This window comes from Haliotis rufescens, unplaced genomic scaffold (assembly GCF_023055435.1).
Source record: "Haliotis rufescens isolate VD_foot unplaced genomic scaffold, xgHalRufe1.0.p SCAF_19, whole genome shotgun sequence".
Classification (NCBI taxonomy): Eukaryota; Metazoa; Mollusca; class Gastropoda; order Lepetellida; family Haliotidae; genus Haliotis; species Haliotis rufescens.
The window spans coordinates 18,595,744-18,622,369 of record NW_025963879.1 but is presented as its reverse complement, the minus strand read 5'-3'; the positions used below and the strand labels follow the sequence as shown (position 1 = coordinate 18,622,369).

Sequence of the window (26,626 nt, the reverse complement as noted above, 5' to 3'; positions counted from 1 at the left end):
CCTGTGACACACATCTGTTGATAACTGAATCTTTTTTCTTTAAATAATTACATCTTGAAAATTTTACACAGTTAAGCTGTGTAAATGTGGATATAAAATATTTCTGACATGAAATGATTTTTCTTTCCAATGTAATAACTATCAAAATATCACATCTCTAGGCATTATATGATGTACTTCCTTTTAAGTACAATGTATACTTGATCATAGATAATATCGAATCAATAAAAAACAGGAATCTGCATTTCAACAATGATAACCAGCGCCTTTGGGCTTCTGATAAGCTCGCTAACATTAACTTGTCGATTTCAGACCAGGATGATTGACAGATGAGGTGCCCTGTCAAAAATCAGTGTAAACGTCACCTGGTGACAACACTGTCACCATAAATAATTTTCAACAAGACACTGGCATAGTTAGATACCAACACTGCTCCTGAATATACTTCCACTGGCTAATAACAGTATCTCTCTTATATTGAATCATCTTCTATAATATGACATTTCTATGTTACTCTGTATAGGATATGTTCTATCTCATATTCTATATAATTTGAAATAATCCATCTCATATTTTATAATGTGACAATTTCCATGTTACTGTTTATAATGACTCGCTGTCTATCTTTATGATTACTTTATACATTCTAAAATATCAGTAATAAAATTTTCCTCTTTAATAATAAATTGGTAATTCAAATCGAGTGAGGTTTTATACCACACTTGGCAACACCATGGGCTTCACACATTGTAGCAAATCGAACCCGGATCTTTGGCGTGACGAGCAAACACTTTAACCACAAGGCTACCCCACAGCCCCTACATGGCCAGTGTTCCTGTTTACCAGTAATTACCAGTTTTACAATTTAGGCTTTGACTGGTAATTCAGGTGACAGCCAGTCCCTGTGGACCAGCAAATAAAGATCCTTATAAATCTTTGTTGTTGAACAAAACATCGGTGATATTCATAGAAGCATATTTTTTAAGAAATCAGCTTGTCTGTTACCATCAGGTCATCCCCTTGTCTATTTTTAGTGCAAGGAAATAACATTTTGCTTTGCTTCGAGGTTAAATATCCATTTGTAGAAAATAGTGACTAAAGTTTCTGTGAATGACGTGTAGATCTAACTAAGTTATTTCAGAGATGACTCATTGCACTGAACATGATGTTGAAAGAATTAAAACCAGGTAATTTTCATACATTTGTTATTTTTGAATGTTGGGACTGACAAAAATTAGGGGGGACTGGTAATTTTTAGAGATGCCAGTCCATCAGGACTGAAAGTTTCAATAGCCAGCGGGAACACTGCATGGCACTAAACACATAACCTAGACCTGACTTCAACCAGGCACCAGCTCGTGGAACACTGCATGGCACTAAACACATAACCTAGACCTGACTTGAACCAGGCACCAGCTCGTGGAACACAGTCACTCTTTAATGGCATGGTTTGAGAACAGTATAAAACATTCTGATAATCCATTAAAGGCACCATAAGCAAGTTAAACACAAGGAAAAGTTACTTTTGCATTATGTCATCCTCCTTTCCTACCACCCTGAACACAAGTTCCTATACAAACACACCCCAGTCTACCCAGTCTCACAGTCCCTGAACCATAGTATTTTCCCTTCCACCCAGCCCTTAATGCAATGCTATAACCCTAAATGAGCAAGTCTAGATTTTCCACAGTCTGTCTCACAGTCCCTGAACCATAGTATTTTCCCTTCCAACCAGCCCTTAATTCAATGCTATAACCCTAAATGAGCAAGTCTAGATTTTCCACAGTCTGTCTCACAGTCCCTGAACCATAGTATTTTCCCTTCCACCCAGCCCTTAATGTAATGCTGTTTACCCCAAATGAGCAAGTCTAGATTTTCCACAGTAAAGGCACCATAAGCAAGTTAAACACAAGGAAAAGTTACTTTTGCATTATGTCATCCTCCTTTCCTACCACCCTGAACACAAGTTCCTATACAAACACACCCCAGTCTACCCAGTCTCACAGTCCCTGAACCATAGTATTTTCCCTACCAACCATCCCTTACTGCAATGCTATAACCCTAAATGAGCAAGTCTAGACTTTACTCAGGTTGTGAATCTCCCATCTCACTCCTTCTCAATCTAAATGAAGTTGTTTGTTTCTATCAAAATCATATATTTTCAGAAACAAAGTGTTAGTCTAACCCTGGTCAGACAAGACCATTTCCCGACCAGCACACTATCCACAAATCAGACCATTGTGGACGGTTTTGCAAGATATCGATCATGTATCAATACTTTATTAATCAATTAATCACTACTAATGAAGCAGTAATTTACTAACTACTGCAATCAATTCTAAGACCTCTATTTTCCTTGTGGTAACTACACCTTGCCATTCTTTCACAATGACAGAAATAATACGTCCTCTATTGCCTGTCAAGATAATGCTTATGCGTCTGTTTACCAGAACTGCAGATAAAGCTGCCTTTATCGATAACAAAAAAGCAAGTCAATCACGCCAAGTCTACTAGCTCTCCTGCAGTGAAAGTATGCTATTATTCATGAGGTGATTGCAGTAGCCCAGCCTTCTCAACAAGACCAATCCATCTTTCATGAACTTGGTTCAGATACATGTTCTAATGACTTCTCAGGGGTAAACCCAAAGTGGAAATTGATAAAACTACACTGTTTCCATCTAAGATAAGTCTTGAAATGAGTGTGAGATTAGGTGCATGGGGGATTGAGTGAGGGAGTTGGTGGGTTAGTGAGGGAGTATGGTTTCAACACCTTTTTAGCCCTACCCCAGGCATACGACATGTGACACCAAGAAGAGTGAGTGAGTGAGTTGGGCTTAACGCCGCTTTTAACAGTATTTCAGTTATATCGCGGCATGTCAGCTTAATGTGGGAGGAAAGCCCGAAGTGATGCAGGTCTCAGACGTTTAACACTTCGGTGAAACCCACGAGCATGGGTATGGTGCTGACAAACCTAGAAACATTATCGGGGCGAACCGGGATTCGAACCCACAATTATAGGTTTCTGGCGTGCCCAAGGGACGCAACTCTGAACAGCGAATCGCGGAGCCTTAGACGACTGGGCCACCCGTGCCCCCAACACTAAGAAGACACTTCACACATTGTACCCATGTGATGAATCAAACTGGAGTAAATACTTTCACAACCAGGTTCCCCTTTGCCCTACATCGGCTGGGAACATTCTAAGTTACAAACAACTCCTTCAGCCTACGAGTAACTCCGTACACATTCAAAGAAAGACCTTCCAACCAGCCTCCGTCACAAAAGAATCGACATTTCTAACCCAACACCAAGACAACAGAAGTGACATAACCAAATTGCTGCTTCGTGATCAGGTATACCAGTGCTACTAGAGGGCAAGAAAAGGACAGGTTAAATACCCAACACCAACCCCTGTTTACTTGAAGGATCATATCAATATTCATCACAAATCCCTCTCTATCCAACATAAGCCTTTCATAACTTTTATCAATACCACATACTTCTTCAATCCCCGCAAATATCTATTGCTAGAAATAATCTCCTGCAATGCCTACATCTCTGTTTGTGCAATGTTAGGTCTAATATAGCCGAGGTATCGTCTCTATCTATCACAATGTCAATATTAACATTCAAACTTTCTCTCTTTTGCCTGGGTTGAAGTTATGGCTGTGTTGTTGTCATATCTAATATGTTAAGACTTTGTCTCCAGTAAATCACAGTTGCAGTGGGGTCATCATTTCCAATATCACCCAGAAATTCTGGGTGTGCTGGGATTGTGGGAGTGTTTTCTGTCTCAACTTTAGCTCAAGACTACGGGATTAAACAAACCTGATCAATGAACATGCTGAACCTTACAATCAATACCTGGCCATCTGCCAACAACCAGTATGTCGTCTGCTGACTGCTACTGTCAGACAGTTTGGATAAATCACCTTCAAACAATGTCTTGTTTTAGAATGTTTCTTCAAATTTAGAAATATTCAGTTGTAATGAACATTTTTTGTTGAAATTTCTCAAAAGTTTGATCATATTCACAGGGGAATGTAAACATTGACTTCTGAAGTTCTATCATTGGATTATTACAAAATGTTCAGCAATAATGATTAGACTTGATCACTTTTACGAATTCTGGTCTCCTTGTCACCATTTCTTATATAACTAAAGAACTCACCGTACATGTTGAAATATACAGGAACCAGAATTGTGTAACAAAATGCAACAAAAATAAAAACTTATTTAAAAATATCTTTGGGTCAGGCAAGTACTTATAGGTGACAGTATAGGTGCCAACTTGCTTTCACAAGACATGACGAAAATGGGGATCAGGTGGTCAAAATGGCTACTTCACATGGTTGTGTGTCATACCCAAAGAGTGTGTCTGCAATACTGATCACAAATACACCCCAAACACTGCTGACAACTGCATAAAGAGTGGCTCAAGCTTACACACTACGTTAATAACGCATTCACTGACTCTACCACCCATTCACTCAATACTGCTGAAAGCAATGGCTTATGACAATCAAACACTGCATATTGCCAACAGAGAAGTATTTTGTAACAATAAGTTCCAGGAACGCAAAAGGGGTGAGGCACTTCAGGGTTTTCCCGATCAGCCATTTTCTGTTCCCCTTTCAACACAGGACACAACATATAAGAAACCTCTCAGATATTATCAATTCAAATTCAACGGTTGCCCAACTGTCGTTCCATGAATATTCCCTTAAAGGTTTTCTATTCAACTAAATCAGTGTTTAATTCTACAACCTATTGAATAAACCAACCCACAAACCACTATTGCTCACATATGACAGTTGAAGACACAACTATTGAACAGCAGTCAAAGCAACAGACATCCTAACCACAACACAACAGGTTACATTTTTCCCAGCACGATGGCAGATAATTCATGATTGTCGTCATATGAATTGGATTACACTCTGAGGACAAGCACTCATGAACGTGACTCTATGTCGTGATTTATAAAGCAGGGAAACACACAAGCTCCAGCAAGTTGTCATTCATTGAAGTCGAAACAAAGATTGAAGAGAGAGAAGTTGAGTCTCTAACACCCTTTTTAACAGGAACACACACCAGGCCATTCACCCTCAAGCGTGTCTCTCACAATCGGAAACGACAACTCCTCTCACGAAAAATGAAATTCCCAGTGCCCTAATCTCTTGTGTTCATGCTGAAGTGTCCACAGTGCTGGCTAGACATATATTTGATGATTTCATACAGATCACAACTAATATCCCCGTGAGAATTCGTTTTGTAAACTTCAAAGATACCAAATTCTTTGTAAAAAAAATGTCTTTCAAGATAGATTCAAGGCAAAGACCTAGACTTATATTCTTCATGGTTGATTGTATTTTTAAACACTAAAATAATTTTACAACTGAGCTTTTATTCACTTCAACTGTAATGTTACCTAATAACTGAACAATTTCTTTCCTTTCACCTAAGTGTCTACATCCAGACAACCAAAACCGGTGTTGACGATACTTTTTACTTTTGAATTGTCTTGGGTTACTTTTTTAACAGATTCTACTCCGAACAAATGTTTACTATTATCAGATAATATGCTTAGTAATGTTTACATTTTGAAAATATCAAGTTTGGATCTAAATTGATGCCTGAAACAGTAAATATGTCAGACATACACGAAAATAATTCCTAAATTTGAGAAGAATACAGAATTTCTGTAATTTCAAATTGATGCGAATGCTTATGGGTAAAGTGACCCCTATCTGTGACAATAAGGGCAAGGTTAGGGAAAAGGGTCCCTTTCACTAATAACTGGCATGGTCAGTTCTTTAAGGGAAAGTAACCTGAGCCCCTGGCAATCTGGAGACAGATGCATCAAACACTACTAGGCTGAAAACACAGCAAACACAAGGTCCAGAACACGAGACCACATGAGACCTGTATGATATACATCACCATCGAATAACCATTCCTTGCTCGTTTCACGTTTAGTCACCAATAAAACAAGGGTACATACTTTCTTTTTCAGTATGAAATATCTCATTATCCCTTCAATCAGTGAGTAGTACACTATGATTCTAAGTCACAAGATCAGATAAGGCTTTATTTTTGGTCAAACAGGGTCAATATCTTTCTCATTTATCACAACAAATTACAAATAATCTGTTTAATTTCAGCAACGACAAGCCAGGTAAACTATGGCTGTTGTCCTCCATGAAAAGACAGCTGGATGTACAGTTCAAACAAAATGACATACAATCTTGTTTCAATCTCCTCCCCACAAGGCTCTATTGATACTCCATCAAAAGGAGTCTATGAATCGCCAAAGCTGGAGTGCCATCCCCCGAATGTTGATCATAAAGAAATCATTTCACAGATCCCAGAACCCACTTTGGGAGAATGCCATATCGTCTTTGTTGAACAAATTGACATTCCGACATGCCGATCGTTGACAAAATAGTCTTACACGGTTCCTTTGTTGAGGAAAGTCTCCTTGTGTAACTGTATGTGACGAATCTATATCCTGTGTTCAGATGAGCCTCACATGATAAAAAATGTTCCAGAGATGATCAAACTGCTCTTCGACTGGGTCACAGATTGGTAAATAGCACTATCTTCAAAGGTGAAGTGGTATGCCTGTGCAGACAATGTGTCGATAGTATATAATCACAATGTAATAAATATCTGACTGAAGAAGAATGTTTATAGGGTACATACAGGTAAATGGTTTCATACCTGACTGGTTTAAGGTTTTCTCGTGCATGAAAAGCAAGCAATATATACGCTGTGTTATTTTTTCACCGATTTAATCATTTCACATTGATATATCAGACAATTCAAAATAATACCGACAAAAGCACTAAATGGTTAGAAATTAACAAAAATATCTAATCTTTTTTTACTGAAATATATTCAAATATTACTTACATTCTGAAATACCTTAGAATAGCATTATTCATTTTGATTTTGTAGGTACTTCCTTACAGTGAATAACTACAATTATTGTCAAACTATATTTTTCAAACAACAAAACAATGACAAAAGAAGTTTACTCTGCCACTGCAAATCCAGAAACAAATCTCACAAACTTCACCATAGAAAAAGTACATTGATTGTTTACCTCTGTCAATAAAACAAAGCGTCAACATTTGACACCTGATTACTCTTGAAAAAACAAATGTTGAACTAATTCAAATTGTAAATTAACAAAATTGATTACAGCTAAGGAAATACGATGACATACTTTCCCAGTTAAAACCCATACACGTCATCATACATCGTCGCCAATGATGCCAGGTACAGCAGACGGTCGCGACTGTCAACAAAGCTAACATGGAAGGAAACCTAAATTTGCTTTCCCTCTTTCATGAAACACGGAAGTAAATGATTACCCTCAACGCAAACATTTGCACAGAAATCAAAATAGATCGGTAAATTTATTTTCCTCACAGAATATATTTTCCTTTGCTCTTACTTCATGTCTTATCACTTACAGATGTTACAAATGTTTTTGCTGCGGAACAAGACCGAATTTCAAAGGATTAACATTAGAAGATCAATTACCGTATTCGACATAATAAGCACCCAGGGTACTCTCAAAATTAGAAATAGGGGGCTCTTACTGGAATATTTTTTGTGTGAAAATAACAGAGTTGAAAGTTCGTAAATTTCATGGTTTATGCTGACAGCCTGAAATGTTTATATACGACAGATATATTTTTCCAGGATATAATTGCCCATAATTAAGGGTGCATATAACACACGAGTGCCTATTATACACGAATAAATAAGTCTTGTGTACATTGTTCGGAAGGGGTGCTCATTGAGATTGTTCACTAGCCAATATATTAGCAAACATCGCCACGGGCGCTTATAAGAGCGGGGCGCTTATTATGTTGAATACAGTAATGAAAAAAATGTTTCAATCAGGAGGTCTCCAGTTACCGCATTGGTTCGATAAAAGGTTTTCATTTCCTTGTGCTGGACATAAGATGAAGGAACTCAATCAATCACTAGGGTTGAATCAGGAAGTCCTGTCTTGATTACATTTGAATCTCTAAATTTTTTAAAGTGATTTGGGGCTTAATTCATAACATCATACAATATTTCAGCCATATCAGGTGAGGTGAGGTGAGGTGAAACAGGGTGTAATGTGGCGTTCAAGGTTATTGCACTTACATAGTGACGTGCATGTGTGTGTCTGCTTGTACTAGTTTGTTTGGTTGGTTGGTTGGTTTGTTGTTTAACGCCGCACTCAGCAATATTCCAGCTATATGACGGCGGTCTGTAAAATAATCGAGTCTGGACCAGACAATCCAGTGATTGTTATCATGAGCATCGATCCACGCAATTGGGATCGATGACATGCATCAACCAAGTCAGCGAGCCTGACCACCCGATCCCGTTAGTCGCCTTTTACGACAAGCATGGTCACCTTTTACGGCAAGCATGGGTTGGACTAGGACAGACACCCCAAGGCTAAGCAGGAATCTGGCATCTAAACCCAACCTCTAGGTCAACCATATACTTCACTCATGAACTGTTTATGGGCCATGTAGGGGAAAACATGTCCGATACTGTCATGTGCTACAATGAACATCAAGACAAATGAACCATTAAAGCTTTTATAGAAAATGGCTAAGACTGTTTCAATATAATACCGGTCACTTCATGCTTGAAATCTTCTGATGTGTTAGTTATTGGCACAAACACAGTTCGGCTGATCAAAATGTGTGAATCTGTTTCCTCATACAAGATATTGATCGACTATCACAGTCTGGAATCTGTACAATTACCAATGAAGCAATCCAAATGTGACGTATGCAATTAGCAGAACTTTAAAACACTTCATTGGCTAATTTTAAGTAGAACTAAATTGTTTTTACTACATATATGTGTGTGTGTGGGGGGGGGGGGGGAAGAGAGGAGGAGGAGAGAAAGGCATTTATTACAGTCCAACAGTCCAAACTCATTCCCAGGAAGGTAAATCAACTACCTAACAAGACAGGGTTCTATACATGTCTGAATAGCTGCAGTACATCGTGTCTACGGTGCCTTCAGTTTCTTGTGAAGTTTACCTACAGTCCAGATATTGCATCCCTTTACCTGTGTATGAAGACGTCCAAGTACATATTCTAAAATAGAATACAATCCTTAACAGAGCTGACATATATCTCATAAACACACAGATGAATATATTTTATTCCACGTTTATCTCTTTAAGTTTTAATCAAACTACCCAAGATACCAACCCTTACTGAAGCTTTTGAGTTAGCAGGGGGTAAAAAGTACATTTTCATGTGAAAAAGAGTAATGTTAACAGTACCTTGATGCAAGTTTTCGCTTCGATATTTTCGTTAGACCTAGAATTTGGAATCAAAATTGTAAATATTACCCTAAAATCGTAACGGTTGGCATCAGTGCACTATGCTGCCCTGAAATCAGAAACATTGAAACCCAAGACACGGGTCAAGTCTCCTGAGACTATATTGTCCTGTTGTTTTGTATAAACATAGACAGCTCTAGCATATCCATGTATAAAACAATGCTAAGTTGGCACTTTTCATGCTTCGCTGGTCTCAACAATACAAGGTTAGGCCATGGTACACTGAGTCAGTCAATATGCAACAGATGTTTATGCAGTTTATTATATTGTTCCAACATTACATATTGAGAATGTTTTTGATACATAAATGTGTTGAACTATATATTGATATAAATAAAAGCCATGTATTTATTATCATCTAGTCTGAACTGATTACTCAACTATTTTAAGATATAGTCAACCATTTGATTTAAAGTCACAAATAGAACAGATACATAGAACATGAAGGTCAGGTGGAGATCTTTGACATTACTTCCCCAACACTTGTCTGCATAATTAGAAACACACCAATAAACAATTGCTCATGTTTATGACATGAGAGGTCAATATGAATATTAATCAGGCTGACCTCAGTGACCTTACTCTCCAAACCAACCAGTTTACAAACTGCTGACAAGCAAAATTTACAGGGCTTCATTAAGCATTGACAATCAACACATTTACGACATCTGCCAAAAGAGCAACGAATTCCTCCAGAATGCAAGAACAAACTCTGCTCTTGTCAAACTTTCGGGTTTGGAAGGAATTGATTTGAGACTGATTTAATATGATAATGGGCCAATTTGGAAAACTTTCCATGAAAAACAGACGATGTAAAACTCAAAAAATGTTATTTCTCGAAAGTGTTCTTCCTTTATCTGATTAAGTGGCAGGCACCCTAGGTAGTGATCGATGGGAGAGGTCTTAAATCCATCTCTGCCATATGACTAGACTAACATCTAGTCTCTGAAATGAACATAACGTACAGAAAAAAAACAGTTGTTAAATTATTTTAATAAAAATATAATGAAAAGGAGCCTAGAGACTCTCTTCATTTTTAAACCTGATACAGCAGTAATCTAGACTTGCCAAACATTATAGACTTGCATAAGCTGTATTTGATATATTTGTATCAGGGTCTGTAAGACAGACTACCATTTGACAAGACAGTCAGTCTCCAATGTAGAAACATAGTATTATTTCTTCACTCTTCAATTTAATGCCATTTTTTCAAAAGTCACCTTCACATATAAATATTCTACAAGCTGTGATAAATCCTCAGGTTTGTCTGTTCTCAAAATGGACACAAGATACCCCAGACAATTGTGCCATTAGTTTAGTGATTAACACTGGGTTATTGTCCTGGGCTGAGTTTCATGAAGAAATCTTACTGCCATGATGATCAGAATTTCCATACTGTAACACAGACTTACAACAGTCATAATTCAGTGTTAAGATCACTTTGTGGAACAGGACCCAGGGCACTGTTCAACAAACCTATCTTAGTGCTAAGATAGTTGCTTATTCCATACTAAACACATTCTTACAACAAACGGGGGCATGGGTGGCCCAGTTGTCTAAGGCGCCACGATTCGATGTTTCAGAGTTGCATCCCTTAGGCACGCCAGAAACCTATGATTGTGGGTTCGAATCCTGGTTAACTCTGATTATGTTTCTAGGTTTGTCAGCACAATACCCGTGCTCGTGGGTTTCACCAAAGTGGTAAACGTCTGAGACCTGCATCACTTTGGGCTTTCCTCCCACATTAAGCTGATACGCCGTGATATAACTGGAATACTGTTAAAAGTAGCATTAAACCCAACTCACTCACTCACTCACTCTTACAACAAACCCAATGCAAAAAACACTTTGTGAACAAGACCCCATTTTGAAACATAATCTTAGAGCCATAACTTCCGTATGCCAATCTTTCAACATAGGAATTATTATTGTCTAAGCACTGAGACAGATTTAATGAAACAAGGCACCAATTTTTTACAACCAAAAATGGTTCATTTTATGTTTACAATCGTCATTTTCGTTGTTTTACATTAAACAGTACACCCATCGGGACTCAGTTTAGAGCTATGCCTGTCATAAGGCAATGTTGAAGTATATGAATTATGAGTGTCTAAATGCAGGATTGCTTTGTTGGTTGGTTGGTTTGTTTGTTGTTCAACACCACACTCAGCAATATTCCAGCTATATGACTGCGGTCTGTAAATAATCGAGTCTGGACCAGACAATCCAGTGATTAATATCATGAGCATCGATCCACGCAAATGGGATCAATGACATGTATCAACCAAGTCAGCGAGCCTGACCCCCCAATCCCATTAGTCGCCTTTTACGACAAGCAATAGTCACCTTTTACAGAAAGCATGGGTTGCTGAAGGAGTATTCTACCCCGGAATCTTCACAGGTCTGTATTGCTTTGTGAAACAAGGTGTGGGGGAAATGGGCTGTATAATGAGGGTGTGCATTTTTCTTCAACTTGAACATGAAGACTGATGGTCTTTCCTCGTGGACTTTTTGAAACAGTAACCTTTCACAGAAAAAAGGAAATTGTTTATTTAGTTCTCTCAGCACTAAAGACCGTCAGATGACAGTGGAAATGAAGCAATGTGACCAGATCTAATATTATCAAACTAATTAAATGTAACAGAATTCCAGACGGGTAATCTTTTCATCAGATACCTATCAAACCAAATGTTGCTATGACAACAGAGGTTTCGCCAACGCAATTTGACCAAGGTATTAATATGACATCTGCTCCTATGGTATCTGTAGGTGTTTCATGGAGCATTGTTTGGTTGTTTGTTGTATAACACCGCTCTCAGCAATATTCCAGCTATATGACGGCGGTCTGTAAATAATCCAGTCTGGACGGACAATCCAGTGACTGACATCATGAGCACCGATCCTCGCAATTGGGATACAATGACATGCATCAACCTTGGAAGCGAGTCTGACCACCTGATCCCATTAGTCGCCTCTTACATCAAGCACTGTCGCCTTTTACAGCAAGCATGGTTTGCTGAAGACCTCTTCTACCCCGAATCTTCCCAGATCTGTTTCATGGAGCACTGGACAGCAAACAGTTTCAGATGTAAGGTGTCTTAATGAGGTCTACTTCACTGAAAACTGATGAAATTCAGGTTAAATGTTGTCAATGACCCTTTCTGCTGAATTAATCCACACAATGGTTCTGAAGTCAAGGGCCAATGGATGTCAAAACCCTTTTTCCTTGAAGTGTATGATCACTTCACATTCTGTCATCAGATGTAAAGAAAATATACATGTCTTTACCCTTCAACGATCATTGCAGTAATTCCCTTCACATTTTGACCCAGAAACCATCATACGTGTCAAAATGATTTTCAACAGGGCGTAAATACCTTCTGGGGTGGATTTGAAAGCTTATTAACTCCAGTGACCTTGTTTTTCATCTATTAAATAAATGGCCTTGAGAAACAGAAACCTAAAACATCTATGACAGGGAGGTGGAAGACTGTGGAATGTTTGGTCACATGACTTGATCCAAACACATGGGAACAAGGACATTTATCGGCACACTACATTTGTGTTAATAACAAAGATATATCCATTGAAGAATGTCCGCCTGTCACTACACTGTCAGCCGAAGCCTTCATAACAGTTCAAGGATTTTAATCAGCCCCAAGATAAGAAAAAATATTGAGAGAGTGAACTTCAACAAGATTTGATATGGATTTATTTAGACCAGCTCAGAGACAATTTGATAATAACTTTTGATAACCATGCCCTTATTCTCATCAGGATATTCATACTCATCATCATCTAATTAACAATCTCAGTAATCCTCTTCATAATAAACATTTCAAGAAAGTGACAGTATAAATTCTATAGTCAGCGAAATTTCAACCACAGCAACTCATTGTTCAAGTCCATTGTAACAACCAATACTGACACATGTTAAATGAATCTACATCAAGATCACCTTGACCTTGCACAATATGGACACAGCATGGAGCCGGACAGCACACTGCAGAAATTAACAAGACACTGCAACAAAACATAGCCCCATGAATGAGTGTCTGTCTTGAATATCAAATATGAGAAGCTTTGGGGAGGTGGTCGCATATGCTAACATTATTCAAACATACTGCATATTTGAAAGGTTTCTTTTACACTATGCATAACAAACGCCAGTGCCAGTCAGAATGTGTGATCTACGTACCATAACCATTTAATCTTGTGTTACAGGATGTATACAAAGATGTCTCTTTGTGAATTGTTAGTTCATGATTTATGCAGCAGTTTAAGACACGAATCACAAACATATCAGGGTCAGGATGACATTTCTCATACACCAAGTACCATCAATTACAAAGGTAAGCATTAAAGTGAATGCAAAATATATTCTCATTTTTTCATAACCATTAAGATCAAAACAAGTTTTAAAGTGTTTAAAATAGATTTTATAGCCTTGTTTCAAAATTCCCTGCAACATTCAATTTGATTTTGTACTTTTTTCAGGCTACCTTCATTTTTGAGAATCCATATCTTTTTATCATGGCCATAATCCTCCCAATATGCTAAGAACAATTAGTTATTCTCATTTCAGATTCAGTTTTCCAAACAAGCATCAAAATCCAGGAAAGTTACCTAACAATGTGACAATAACAATCATTTTTAAAAAACTATAACTTGTGTATTTAACTGTTTTTGCTAAGAGATACAAACTTAAGACCTTATTTTGTACACCCACTTTGTATTAACCTATGTCCTCAAGTGGCAGCCATGATGGATGACCCCCGAGCCCCTCGTATACATAATAAGTATATTTATTCAAACGTTCATTAATCCATACTCAACAAACGAGGGGTCACAGGAAGCTCGTAATGTCCTCTGTTTGTTGAGCAATGTCCGATGGCATGTTTGTAAGAGAAACACACAGACTCTGAATTTATATGATTATGTCGGATGACAAACACTAATTTGTTAAGCAGCCTTGGTTTAGTATTTGATTACGTCTAAAGCAAATGTGCAATCAATGAGCATGAACAAACCTGTTGCTTAATAGGTCATCTTTTGCCCTGAACTTTCAAGGATAATTAATTAAAGCTACAAATGACATAAAATCATACACAGTTTTAAGATAAACTTTATAAGTGACATTTTTCTGCCATAAGTTCTTGTTGTTTTTTTAACTACTTTTGGGGGATGAAAGTGATACTCAAAAGAAATGCTGTTCGTCTTCATTTGCAACCTGACAATGCTGTAGCACTAAGCAGATAAACTTTTACGATGTTGAACTTTGTCGTGGATTTTTAAAAACTTGTTCTTCATAGTTAAGAATGATGTTGGATAATTCACAAAATCTCCCCTGAGTGTCTCTTGTTTGTTTGTTTATTTGTTTGTTGTTTAACGCCGCACTCAGCAATATTCCAGTTATATGATGGCGGTCTGTAAACAATCGAGTCTGGACCAGATAATCCAGTGATTGACATCATGAGCATCGATCTACGCAATTGGGATACAATGACATGCATCAACCAAGTCAGCGAGCCTGACCACCCAATCCTGTTAGTTGCCTTTTGGCAAGCATGGGTTGCTGAAGACTTATTCTACCCCTGATCTTCACGGGTGAGTGTCATGCAAATGTCTTACTGCCTATGGTCTCTGGCAAAATCACTCAACTTTTGTTTGGGATTAATACTGAATTATATATTAAATGTATAAAAATATACATATATGGAATCAGTTTTGTGTATGATGGATTAAGAGAAATATCTCTATTGCAAGTTGATTAGTGTACGGATCTTTGGACAAGGTCATACATTCCTTCTGAAGAACTGACTGTCGTCGCAATATGGCCGAGACATAACTGATGCTACGTTAAATTTTAAATCACACACTCACTAAGGATTGGCTGTTCACTGCAGTGTCTGAAGTAATTATTCTTTTGAAAATGTTCAGCTGAAACAATGGTTTGAGTGTTAAACATCTGATGGTCGCTGAGAGGACGTGTCTGCTTATGTTTTGTTTGCTGATTTCAGCAGTATTCCAGTGATATGATAGGCGTACATAATCAAGTGTGGACGAGACAATCCAGAGGTTGATATTATGAGCATCTGGCATAGTTAACAAGCAATAAACCAAGACACCCAGCCTGACCACCAATCTAATTGGTCACTGCTTACGACAAGCACAGGTTACTGGGGACCAGTTCTAACCCGGAAACCCCAACAGGATGCATATGAACATATGATAGTGGTGACACATTGCCACATATAATGTGACAAATATTGCTTGTAACACCTACCTGTGCAATATCGTAAAAGCAGTAGCCATGCTTTCCCTGTCTATGTCTGTCTTCTTCATCCTCAGCGTCTTTCTCTATCCCTTCATCATCAGCACATGTGGAGTCATCATCATCATCTTCCTCGGTCATGTGACCGATGAGGTCTTCGAGATCGGGAGAGAGTTGTCTCTCTTCCGTCTCTCCCATCCCATAATCCATTGCATGGTAAATGGCAAGGCCAAGAGCCTGAACAGCCTGGAACAAAAACATCACAATGAATAAAAACAATAACCTAAGTTTAAGTAACGTTTTACTTGAAAATATCCATATCAATAAATTGCAAGTGGTTCTGTATGAGGCATTTGATTGGCTAATCAAGCAATTTTTTGCGTATATGTTTGCATTAACCAAAATTATTAGGCTACGCCCACTAATGGCATACTGTTTCTTGACTAATTAATAGAATGGGCAGGGATTGTGTAGCATTATTGAGCTGATTTCATATAGTTGTCTACATTTTTTTGTGTGTAAATAATAAAATATGCAGTCTGTGAAGTTATCTTGTTGACATATTTATTTATAGGAATTGACGTCAAGGTCTTTTTGCGCTTATGGAGTTATGACTAACTTTATACAATGCAGCGTAAACATCAACTTATCCATCTTCCACACACCCAACATCCGTATCTCCCGGTATGATAACAAGTTGGTGGTTTCATCACCTATATGTAACGACACATCTCGGGTGTCCTCCGATGTTGACTTGAACTCAAGTGTCATGTTTGTTTGAGGCTTACTGTACTTACAGAGTGTAACACATCCACAAGCAAACTCCCAAATTAGGCTCTGTGCTCAAGGTCAATTTATTTGCAGACTGAGCTCACTTTCACAGACACATGCAAAAGATGTGACAGGAATTAATGGTATTTGTTTTTTTGGTAATGTTGTTGAAACATGTAGCTTTTGTCGACATTCTGCAGCCATGTTTGTGTCTTATTTCAACATGCATTATCGTGATCTACATACTCTCTGTCATCGTCATCGTCGTTGTCGTCGTCATCGTCATCATCATCATCATCATCATCGATCTTTTCATCATTTTCATAATGATAATCACCATCAACAACTTAGATCTTCAGTTTTATTTGAGTAAATATCGGTCAAGTGACCCAATACTTGTAAAAATAATAAGCCCTGTCCCACAAAGCAATCACAACGCTACAGTGATCATAAGTCTGTGTGACAGTATATGAGCTAAATCTTCTTAGCGATACAATCACTTGGTAGAATGGGCCCAATTTCATGTATGTCCCGCCAATGGACCTCTATTCTTAAAACTGAGGTCACTTGGTCTTTTTATAGGGTCAATGACCAAACTATCACGGTACACTGCAACACTATGAACAACAATGCCCAAATCATCATCTTCACAAACTCATCACCGTCATCATCATTCTCATCACCATCATAATTTGAATGCACCGAGTTGTTGAAACACACTGACCCATTTCATGGGCCCTCCAGATTCAGAGAACCCAGTGAGAGTTGCTAACTTGATGTCAATCCTAAAAAAATAAAGATAGGTGGAGCCACAATGTGTGATATTAAACCACTTATCAACTTAATCACCAATTCCAATGCCCTAGGTATCATATTTTATTAACTCCACTTCTCTCCTACTCGTCACTAGACCACTAAACATTCCAACCCTAATATTATAAGCTCAAGATTACAAAGAGGGTTTCTTCTGTTCAGAACCTAATGAGAAAATAGGTGTAATTTAGCCCATTTTTGTTGCTGTCTTCTAAAACCACCCCAATCTACACCATCATAAAAGAGCTTTAACTCTGAGCCTCCTCGTTTAGGTTTCTGGATGGACACACAAACATAAGGCCATGACAGCAGATTTGGGACGACTTTAGGACGATTTGTCGAAATAACGTGTAATGTAGTCGTCCATATCAATGAAAACAGTCACAGCCTGGAAAGTGATTTATGGTCTGTTTGTAGTCCAGCCTAGATTTTACAATGGCTGTGGGCATACCAGGCATACTGTAAAACACAAACTGAGCAGACGCGGTCTGTAACCTGGACATAATGAGGAACTGCAACAATTATTTTGTATAGGGAACAAGCGATAACCTTTCCTTGACCTTGTAAACATTGTGAAACCTTCAAATAATTAACGACTTAATGATGCTGTTCTTTGCACAGTAGAAACTTGACTACTATTGTTAAGTGTAGATATAACATGATTGTAAAAGTTTGTGACATATATTTTTTGTAAGAAACATATAGTTAACTTTTGCCATGATTATTTGGAATCAAAAGATCTGTTGTAATGGTTACAGAAGTCTGCAGCATTAACCACAAGTCTTTTATGTTAAAGCCTTGAAATGTTTCTTTGATCAAAGACAGTCCATATGTCAAGAGAAAATATCCTGAAACAGATGAAGAAGGCTGAGGATTCGTCTAGTAGACACAACACATATTGGCACAGATTGCCACAGCAAACAGTGAATTTATCAAACTCCAAAGGATCATTAAACTGGATGTATTTAAATTTGGTATTCAAATGTTTGGGGACAGAAGTGAGTTCATCACGGCCAACATTTCAGCAAACCTGACTTGGTCATATCTTCAATACCGGTAAATCTGGTTCAGTTTAACAATGTGTTTCCATTTATTGATTTTGTTTCTGTTACAAGAAATTTTCAAATCTATTCATGACTCCTACCATGTTCCATCGAGGGCCAGCATATGTTTTTATGGTTGATCTCACAAACAGGGGACATTTTAATCAATGTCTTATCTAAATAATGCCCTTCCTGTACTTTTCTTGGTTTCAATGGATTGACTTTCGACTTATTCACTATGACACCAAGTAACATCAAAGTCTCCATTTGATACTCCCTCAAAGTGACATCATTGGCTGCAAACAGAACAGTCTCAGCTAACAGTATCAAATCCATAATTGTTCCTCAAACCACTCGACAGACAAAACCCTAATTACAGACAACTACTTCCACTTTGTGAAAACAACATGGCTGAAAACTGATCAATGCATTTTGTTTAATGCACACAGTGTGGGTCAACTTGAATGAGTGATATTGAGAGCAGCTGAACGTACTACAAGAGGGTTCCGGCAGTTTAACCGCAATACAAGAGGGTTCCGGCATTTTAACTGCAACCCTAATAAACAGCTGGTGTTGGCGGCAAGGGGACAGAGAGCAAAAATCAATATCTTCATACCACTCTAAGATATTCACTTCTAAATGGTGAATGGGTTTGGCAAAAGATTTGTCCTTGATTACCTGGGGGTATACAAAACTTGGTCGGGAGATTTGTGCAATGTTGTGTGTGCGAGGTTGCAGTGTTGAGAGTGCAGCTTGGTGATAGATTTGTGCAATGTTGTAGGTGTGAGGTTGAAGTGTCCAGGGTGCGACTTTTCGTGGGAGATTTGTGCAATGTTGTGGGTGCAAGGTTGCAGTGTCAAGGGTGCGAATTTCTTGGGAGTTTTGTGCAATGTTGCAGTGTCAAGGGTGCGAATTTCTTGGGAGAATTGTGCAATGTTGCAGGTGTGAGGTTGCAGTGTCAAGGGTGCGAATTTCTTGGGAGAATTGTGCAATGTTGTGGGTGCGAGGTTGCAGTGTCATGGGTGCGAATTTCTTGGGAGATTTGTGCAATGTTGTAGGTGCGAGGTTGCAGTGTCAAGGGTGCGACTTTCGTGGGAGATTTTTGCAATGTTGTGGGTGCGAGGTTGCAGTGTTCTGGGTGTGACTCGGTGGGAGATTTGTGCAATGTTGTGGGTGCGAGGTTGCAGTATTGAGGGTGCGAGGTTGCAGTACTGAGAATGCAATACTGCAGTGATAGGGGCAAATGATGGCAGTATTGAGGTTGCCAAATTGTCATTCGCTGATTTGAATTTACAATCCAAAGAAAAGTTTATTTTGTCAGCTGGAAAACTTGCAAACCTGATTAACCCTCCCAACCCCAAGAATTAGGAATCAGTATCTGACGTCCAACTTTTGAACAGCTTCCTGATTATTCAATGCTCCACCACTTTGACATATCTGATCACACCAAGTATCTCTCACATCCTATTGCTGGTCTGTATTATTCCAGCACCCCTCCTGACAATGCTAGGTTCTACATGGATGCTGAGTACCGGATGCCAAGTCTTTCTTCCAGCGCCATGGAACACTTGGCTTGTTTACTGGGGACATACACAATACATAAGGGATTGAAGTGCAATGAAAAGATAATATACTGTTCCCGGTAAAGCTGCGTTTATCTCCTGGGACTTCACCCAATAACTGCACAATCACATCTAAGATCTCCGTTCATCAAGGTCAAGGATGGTCTCTTCAGCAAAGGTCAAAGGTTGAAGATGACCCTTGTGACCATTACGTTCAATAAAATGGTTTGCAGCATAATTTATCTTTCATGTTTGAAAATAGCCTCAGCATTCTTAAGACAGCACCATCAATCAAAGTTTTTATACGCCAGTTAGCAACTGACAGAATAACTTTTTCTTCAGTTTCTCTCCTTCTAATTGAAAGAGTACACCAAAGCAAACTGCGAGCCTGATGCCAAACACAAGCTTGTACAATCAACCTACAACTATCAGCACGGCATTTAGTCACATCCACGTGGCAAATCCACACAATGGCTGATATTTTGCTGACCTAATCTAATTACAGCTTACATGTGCAACATTGCAGAAGGGTAAAGGCACGTTGTCCATGCGAACAACCACCTTGAAATCTCTCCTCTTTGACCTTCCCAAACAGTCTCAGAAATAACAAAGGTCACATTTTTGCTTTGATTGTGCTAATTGATAATACTTGTGTCATTCTTTGGGTGTGATTGTGAAAAGTTCACACTGACCAGCTGACCACCAGGTTCGTGATAAGCATTTGCTGATCCTACGTCGGCTCCATCCATGTTGGGTACATTCTCCTATTTTGAAGGATATTTTCATGATGTCATCATTCGGGCCATCCAACCATACAGCCATATTTATTTGACCTCACTGATTATAATGAAATCAGTTCACTATTGATCCTGGGATTTTCTGGAGAAGTGCTTTAGACAAGAGTAACAAATTGAAAAGATTTTTTAAAGGATTTATTGGGAACATGTCTTCTGCAAATCTGAGGGAAGAGATAAGCACCTCTAATTAGGTCCTGTTTAAAAGAATAATTCATGAAAGCCACATGCTAACTTGTCTTATATTTTTTTCCAGACTGGGAATAAAAACTGGGAATTCTTAAAGTTTCCCCAGTTAGCACACAAAATATCCTTGAGAATTATTTTTCAAATCCTGTTACAGGCATTATTTCAATGTATACATTCATGTCGCAAGTGACGAAATAACAAATAACAGCTACAATGTGACAGTATTATCACCTCCTGTTGGTTACACCTCGACCATCACCACAACTAACACAGCATCATTATAACATTATCCTTCAAAAGACTTGCATTGTGAAAATGTCAACGACTCAACAGTTGCTGAACTAACCAAATTAACACTTTTGCCACAAATTTTAAGCTGATTGTTTTCCAGCTCATTCAGTTTTAGAAACGTGATGAAAGAAAGTAGGCAGGCACTCTTCTACCACAAGCTCCGACCATCACTGCCAGAGTTGCAGCACCCTCGAACACCTAGTTCCAAGACACTGATCAATGAATTCCCTCCTATATGCCCTTATTCCACGTAAATTGCTGCTGACGGGAGAGTTTATTTTTAGCCTGTGAATATTGATCATGGAATGTATGTTACTTCCAAGTGGTCCATCTAAGCATGTGGTTGTTTAAGCTCCCAGAATCGGCAATCCCGTTGCACAAAATAGATCGGTGAAGGTCATGAAGGTCAATGGAGCTGTGATCAGACACATTGGTTAGAATAGAACTGTAGTGCTGTAGACTGACAAATATATTTCCAGGAAAGATACCAACAAGCTTGTGAATGAAACCTTGGTCTGCAGGTCCAGAAACCTGATCCTTCATGATAGCAACATTACAGCCATGTCTCAAAATCTGTAATATGACTGACCACCTCCGTGGTCCAGTGGTTGAGCGAAGCCCAAAGAGCGGAAGGTCTGGGGTTCGATCCCCTGCCACGTCATACCAAAAGACATTAAAAGATTGTACATGTTGTTACCCTGTCTGGTGCTCGGCATTAAGGGGCTAAAACTGGTCGGCTCGGAGTCAGTAAACTGTGTCTGAGTGGGGTATTCATGTTCAACTGCGGCATGGTATCTCAGTGAGCTAGCACTATAAATCGGCATCAGTCCAGACTGGCACAAGCAGCCAAACACACACATGCATGCACGTCACTATATAAGTGCAATAATCTTGGACACGACGTTCAACCCGAATTCACCTCACCTCACCTCACCTGTAATATCACTGGTGCAGACAAGCCAATGGTTGATAATTTGAACACAGCATAATTTGAGCAAGTGTTGGAAGTCAAACAAGGCCAATGATTTCAAGACCATGCCAGACCAATGTGACAGACTTGATAGGACGTGTCTCTGCTTAGACAAGGTAGTCTTCCAGTCAAGGATTATTCATACTCAACAGCCATTGTGACCATCCACTCCCCATACACACTTTAACACCTTGTGACAGGCATAAAACGTGATGGTGGTACCTTTGGAGTTCAGTTGGTGTCCAAAAATTAACTCCTTGATTTGGCAATACCTCTCCTGCCGAATCTTCCATCTGCCAAATAACACTTTACTACATTCATCAGAGTCAAATCAATAAGCGTTCCCTGAAAGTGTCAATATTTCTCATATCAATTTCTATCTGAATGCAATTTGAACGTCAAAACAAACCGCGATGTTATGAAAGCAATGGGTTAGTAGTCTCCATATGTTTCTGCTTGGGTTTGTTTGGTGTGATTGGTCTGGTTTGGTGAGTTTTTTACTTGCTTTCCTTCAAGGCAGGGTCTGTCTTGGTACATCTGGGTCTAGGTACATTAAGTGTTGGCAGGGTCTGTGCAGGTACATCTTGGTCTAGCTACAATAAGTGTAGGCAGGGTCTGTCTTGGTACATCTGGGTCTAGGTACATTAAGTGTTGGCAGGGTCTGTGCAGGTACATCTTGGTCTAGCTACAATAAGTGTGGGCAGGGTCTGTCTAGGTACATCTTGGTCTAGCTACTTTAAGTGTGACATGTTCTACTGGTTGTCTGTGCTGTTTTTGTAACTGTTGAACTAAGATCCAAATAGAAAACTGCTAGAAAGACGACTGCAGTATTTGTTTACCTTGTGCACAAAGGTTCTATGTTACAATAAAGGCTCCGTAGGAGTCTCATCACAGCATCATGTGTATCAAGTCAACTGCTCCACGCTGTGATCAAAGAACATGACGACCTTGATAAACACACCTATCTTGCACTTCCTGTTGCACTTATGCAAAGAACAAAATGCACAGTATGACTGAAAATCATACATCAATAGGTCTGCAACGATGCAACTGTGTGAGTGAAAGTCATTTTCAGTACTGCATAAAAAAAAAAGTCATGGCTAACAAGTGGTTGATTGCATGAACAACGATCAATAATGATACTGGAGGTAAGGTTTGATTCCCCTACATGGGGAAAAACGTGCGAAGCCTACTTCTGGTGTCCCCACTATGACATGGTTGGAATATTGCTAAAAGCAGCATTAAACTGTAATCACTCATTCACTCACATCTTGAAACAAGAATCACCATGCATCATTAAATCATCCCACATCAGCTATATTCATTATGATGACAAGCTAAGCTTTCCAAAATTCTGTTTTTGTGCAACTGTAAACTGTAAATTGTAAAGTTTCCTTTGACCTAATAGGTCTACAGGACTGAACTTCTAGCCAGAGCATGTGTGGAAAAATCAATGTCAACATTCATCAAAGGATATGCTTCACAAAGAATTACAAAATGGAAACCTTTAAGATCTAAAGTATCGACATCGGTTATTCTTGCAAAGGTCCCAAGACAGAGAAATGACAAAAACAATAAGGCTGATACTTTTTGTAGCCTCTGCACCTAGAACATATGACGAAACCACTAACATGGACAAAATGTTATACATGACGGCAATGCTGAAGAATAGAAAACAGATCAAAACCACAACACATCTATTTAAACACCTAAATATTGTCTCAAGTCAAATATTCAATAAGGCTTAAATCAGTGTTTCTGGGATTATCCAAACTCACATGAAGGTGTTACTAAGATGGCCAGCATAACTTTGGACACACTGTTGACCAAGATGGCCACTGGTATCTGCTGGCCAGTAAGGTCAAGGTCAGACTGTTAGGACAGATGCTGACTTCGTGAGGAACATGTACACCAGATCTACATAGGAGTGATCCAAGGATTAAAATGGCAACACACATGCTTTGTCCACATGTTGAAGAGGATCAGTGTTAGAAGCATAGGCAAACACTACCATTCCGAAAAATGAGGACTTTTTCAAAATTATATTCAAACAAGAACTGTTTCATCAAATTTGGTCTTCTTTAGGAAAGAAATGGTTTGGTAGAATGTAACCATGATATGAAGCATAAACTGGGATTTCTCAAGCTCAGTAAAACAGCAACACTCATATTGGGAGCTCTAAATATTTTACTTTTAGTGCGTAATATTTTTTTCAATTGGCATGTTTTCTGTTGTGGTCTTTGCTGCAGCAAACAAATTTTTAGGCTTCCTCCAAGTGAATCTTGACTCAAAATCAAAGTAGGGTGCATCTTTACCTCATGGTAAATATTTTTTCGATGAAAGATTAGGCATTGGCCATCGTGATTTCAAGACCATTGATTAATGATGTGTTTATAATACTTCAAATCTGACACATGATTTATCAATTGATAATATTTTCCAATATCAATTGATAATATTTTCCAAAGATGTTGACATTCAGAGATTTATTATACCTCAATCAAAATTTAAAAGACAAACCATTTTCACCATATGTGGAATATGACAGTCAGGGCCAACAGATGCAGACCAATCAACTTGGGAGAACTGTCTGGGGAAAGAGCCTCATGATTCTCTTATATATTTATCCCACCAAGACTGACAATCCTGTCAAGAGTGGTACGGAAACTGATGAAAAACTTACCGCTGATTCAAAGCAGTTTTATGATATAGAAAAATTTGTAAAATTCATCTTCTGATCAAAAACACTGAGTTTTATTGCTTTTTTCCAGGAAAATCTCCACCAAACTCAGACAGGTTGACATCGTTGAATATTTACAGGTTTTAAGACAAATAGTATAAAACAGAGGACTCTTGGTTTTTTTCTCTATTGATTTTTGTCACAATTAGATTCAACTACTGACAAAACAATCCTTCAAATGAGCATTATTGTCCAAAGTAATCTGTTGTCTTGCTTAGTCATTATTAATTCCATTTCAATGTCTTCATGCCCCAGACGTCTGGGAACCAATGAAGCTTTGTTCACAAATGGTCATCATCTAAGAAATCCTACAAACATATTTGCATATATCTAAAAACAATCAAACTTTCCTCCATGTCAACATCCAACAAGTATTAACCTTATAAAGGTTCAACTTAAAGCTGAAACAAATCAACCTATTTACTCAAACCATTCACTCACTGAACCATAAACACACTAGAATGCAATAAGTACATTTAAAATACCCCTTTTAACACCATTTCAACCTTGACTGGCTTAAGTTATTGGAAAAAAGTCCAACTGCCAATATGGCTACCAAACGTGGTCACTAGGGAAACTGACAAGGTCACTATAGAAGCTTAACTTTCACTTCTGCAAATCTCTGTACAATCAAAGGAAAGGTCAAGGTCATTCCCATGGTACCTCTGTGAACAAAACGAGGTCAGAAAAACTTTTAAAAAAAGACACCCATAACCACTTGCGAAAGTAAAATCTTTGAAAATGTGTTGGAACTTAGAAAGATGAAGCTTGCCCTGTGATAGCGTTTTAATATCAGTGATTGGTTTGTTTATTGTTTGACATACTCAGCAGTATTTCAGTTATATGACGTCAGTCTGTAAATAATCGAATCTGGACCAGACAAGCCAGTGATTGACACCATCAGCATCGATCCACACAATTGGGATACGATGACATATAGCAACCAAGTCAGCAAGCCTGATCAATCGATCCCATTACGCACCTCTTACGAAAAGCATGGGTTGCTGATGACCAATTCTAACCAGGATCTTCACGGGTATAATCAAAGATTGGTGAAACGACTAACTTATATGACAAAGACAACCATATATCTGTTCAACTTTACACCAGCCACATTGCCTGAAAGAGTTCGTGGAAAGCCATAGCAAGCTAATGGAAATTTTTTCCATTTTCTAGATGAACCCCTATCAATAAAATTAAATTGGATAACATGAAATACTGTATTCGACGTAATAAGCGCCCACGGCGATATTTGCTAATATATTGGCTAGTGAACAATCCTAATTAGCACCCCTTCCGATTGATCAATGTACACAAGACTTATTTATTCGCGTAAAATACGCACTCGTGTGTTATATGCACCCTTAATTATGGGCAATTAAATTCTGGAAAATATATCTGTCGTACATAAACACTTCAGGCTGTCAGCATAAACCACAAAATTTATCTTCCAACTCTCTTTTTTTTTCACCAAAATAATATTCTAATAAGAGCTACCTATTTCTAATTTTGAGAGCCCCCTGAGTGCTTATTACATCGAATACGGTAACTTTTTTTAAATCATAAAACAGAGAGAGAAAAATCATAACACCAAAGTCATTGAGGCATCCAATTTGATGCCATGTGCCTTATCAATGATTACTGTATGATTAGAGTACTCATCTTATTGAAAGACAGCTTCCTTATCAAGATAGACACAATTTTATGGATAACAACTTCTTTAATACTGTGAAAAGTGACGTTTCGGTATAGATCCTTATACCGTTGTCAAGCAAGACTGAATGAGGGACATAGTACAGAATATAT

At 38.4% G+C, this 26,626-nt stretch overlaps 1 protein-coding gene across 7 annotated transcripts in view; it reads right to left on the bottom strand.

The window, feature by feature from the left end:
• Positions 1 to 26,626, bottom strand: part of LOC124137530 (protein spire homolog 1-like) — a 133,064-nt gene that overhangs the window by 54,533 nt on the left and 51,905 nt on the right. For all 7 annotated transcript variants that reach the window (XM_046503861.2, XM_046503862.2, XM_046503864.2 and 4 more), the window contains exon 3: positions 15,660 to 15,893. In XM_046503861.2, the coding sequence (XP_046359817.2) occupies positions 15,660 to 15,893 (234 nt within the window). The remainder of the gene's footprint in view (positions 1 to 15,659; positions 15,894 to 26,626) is intronic.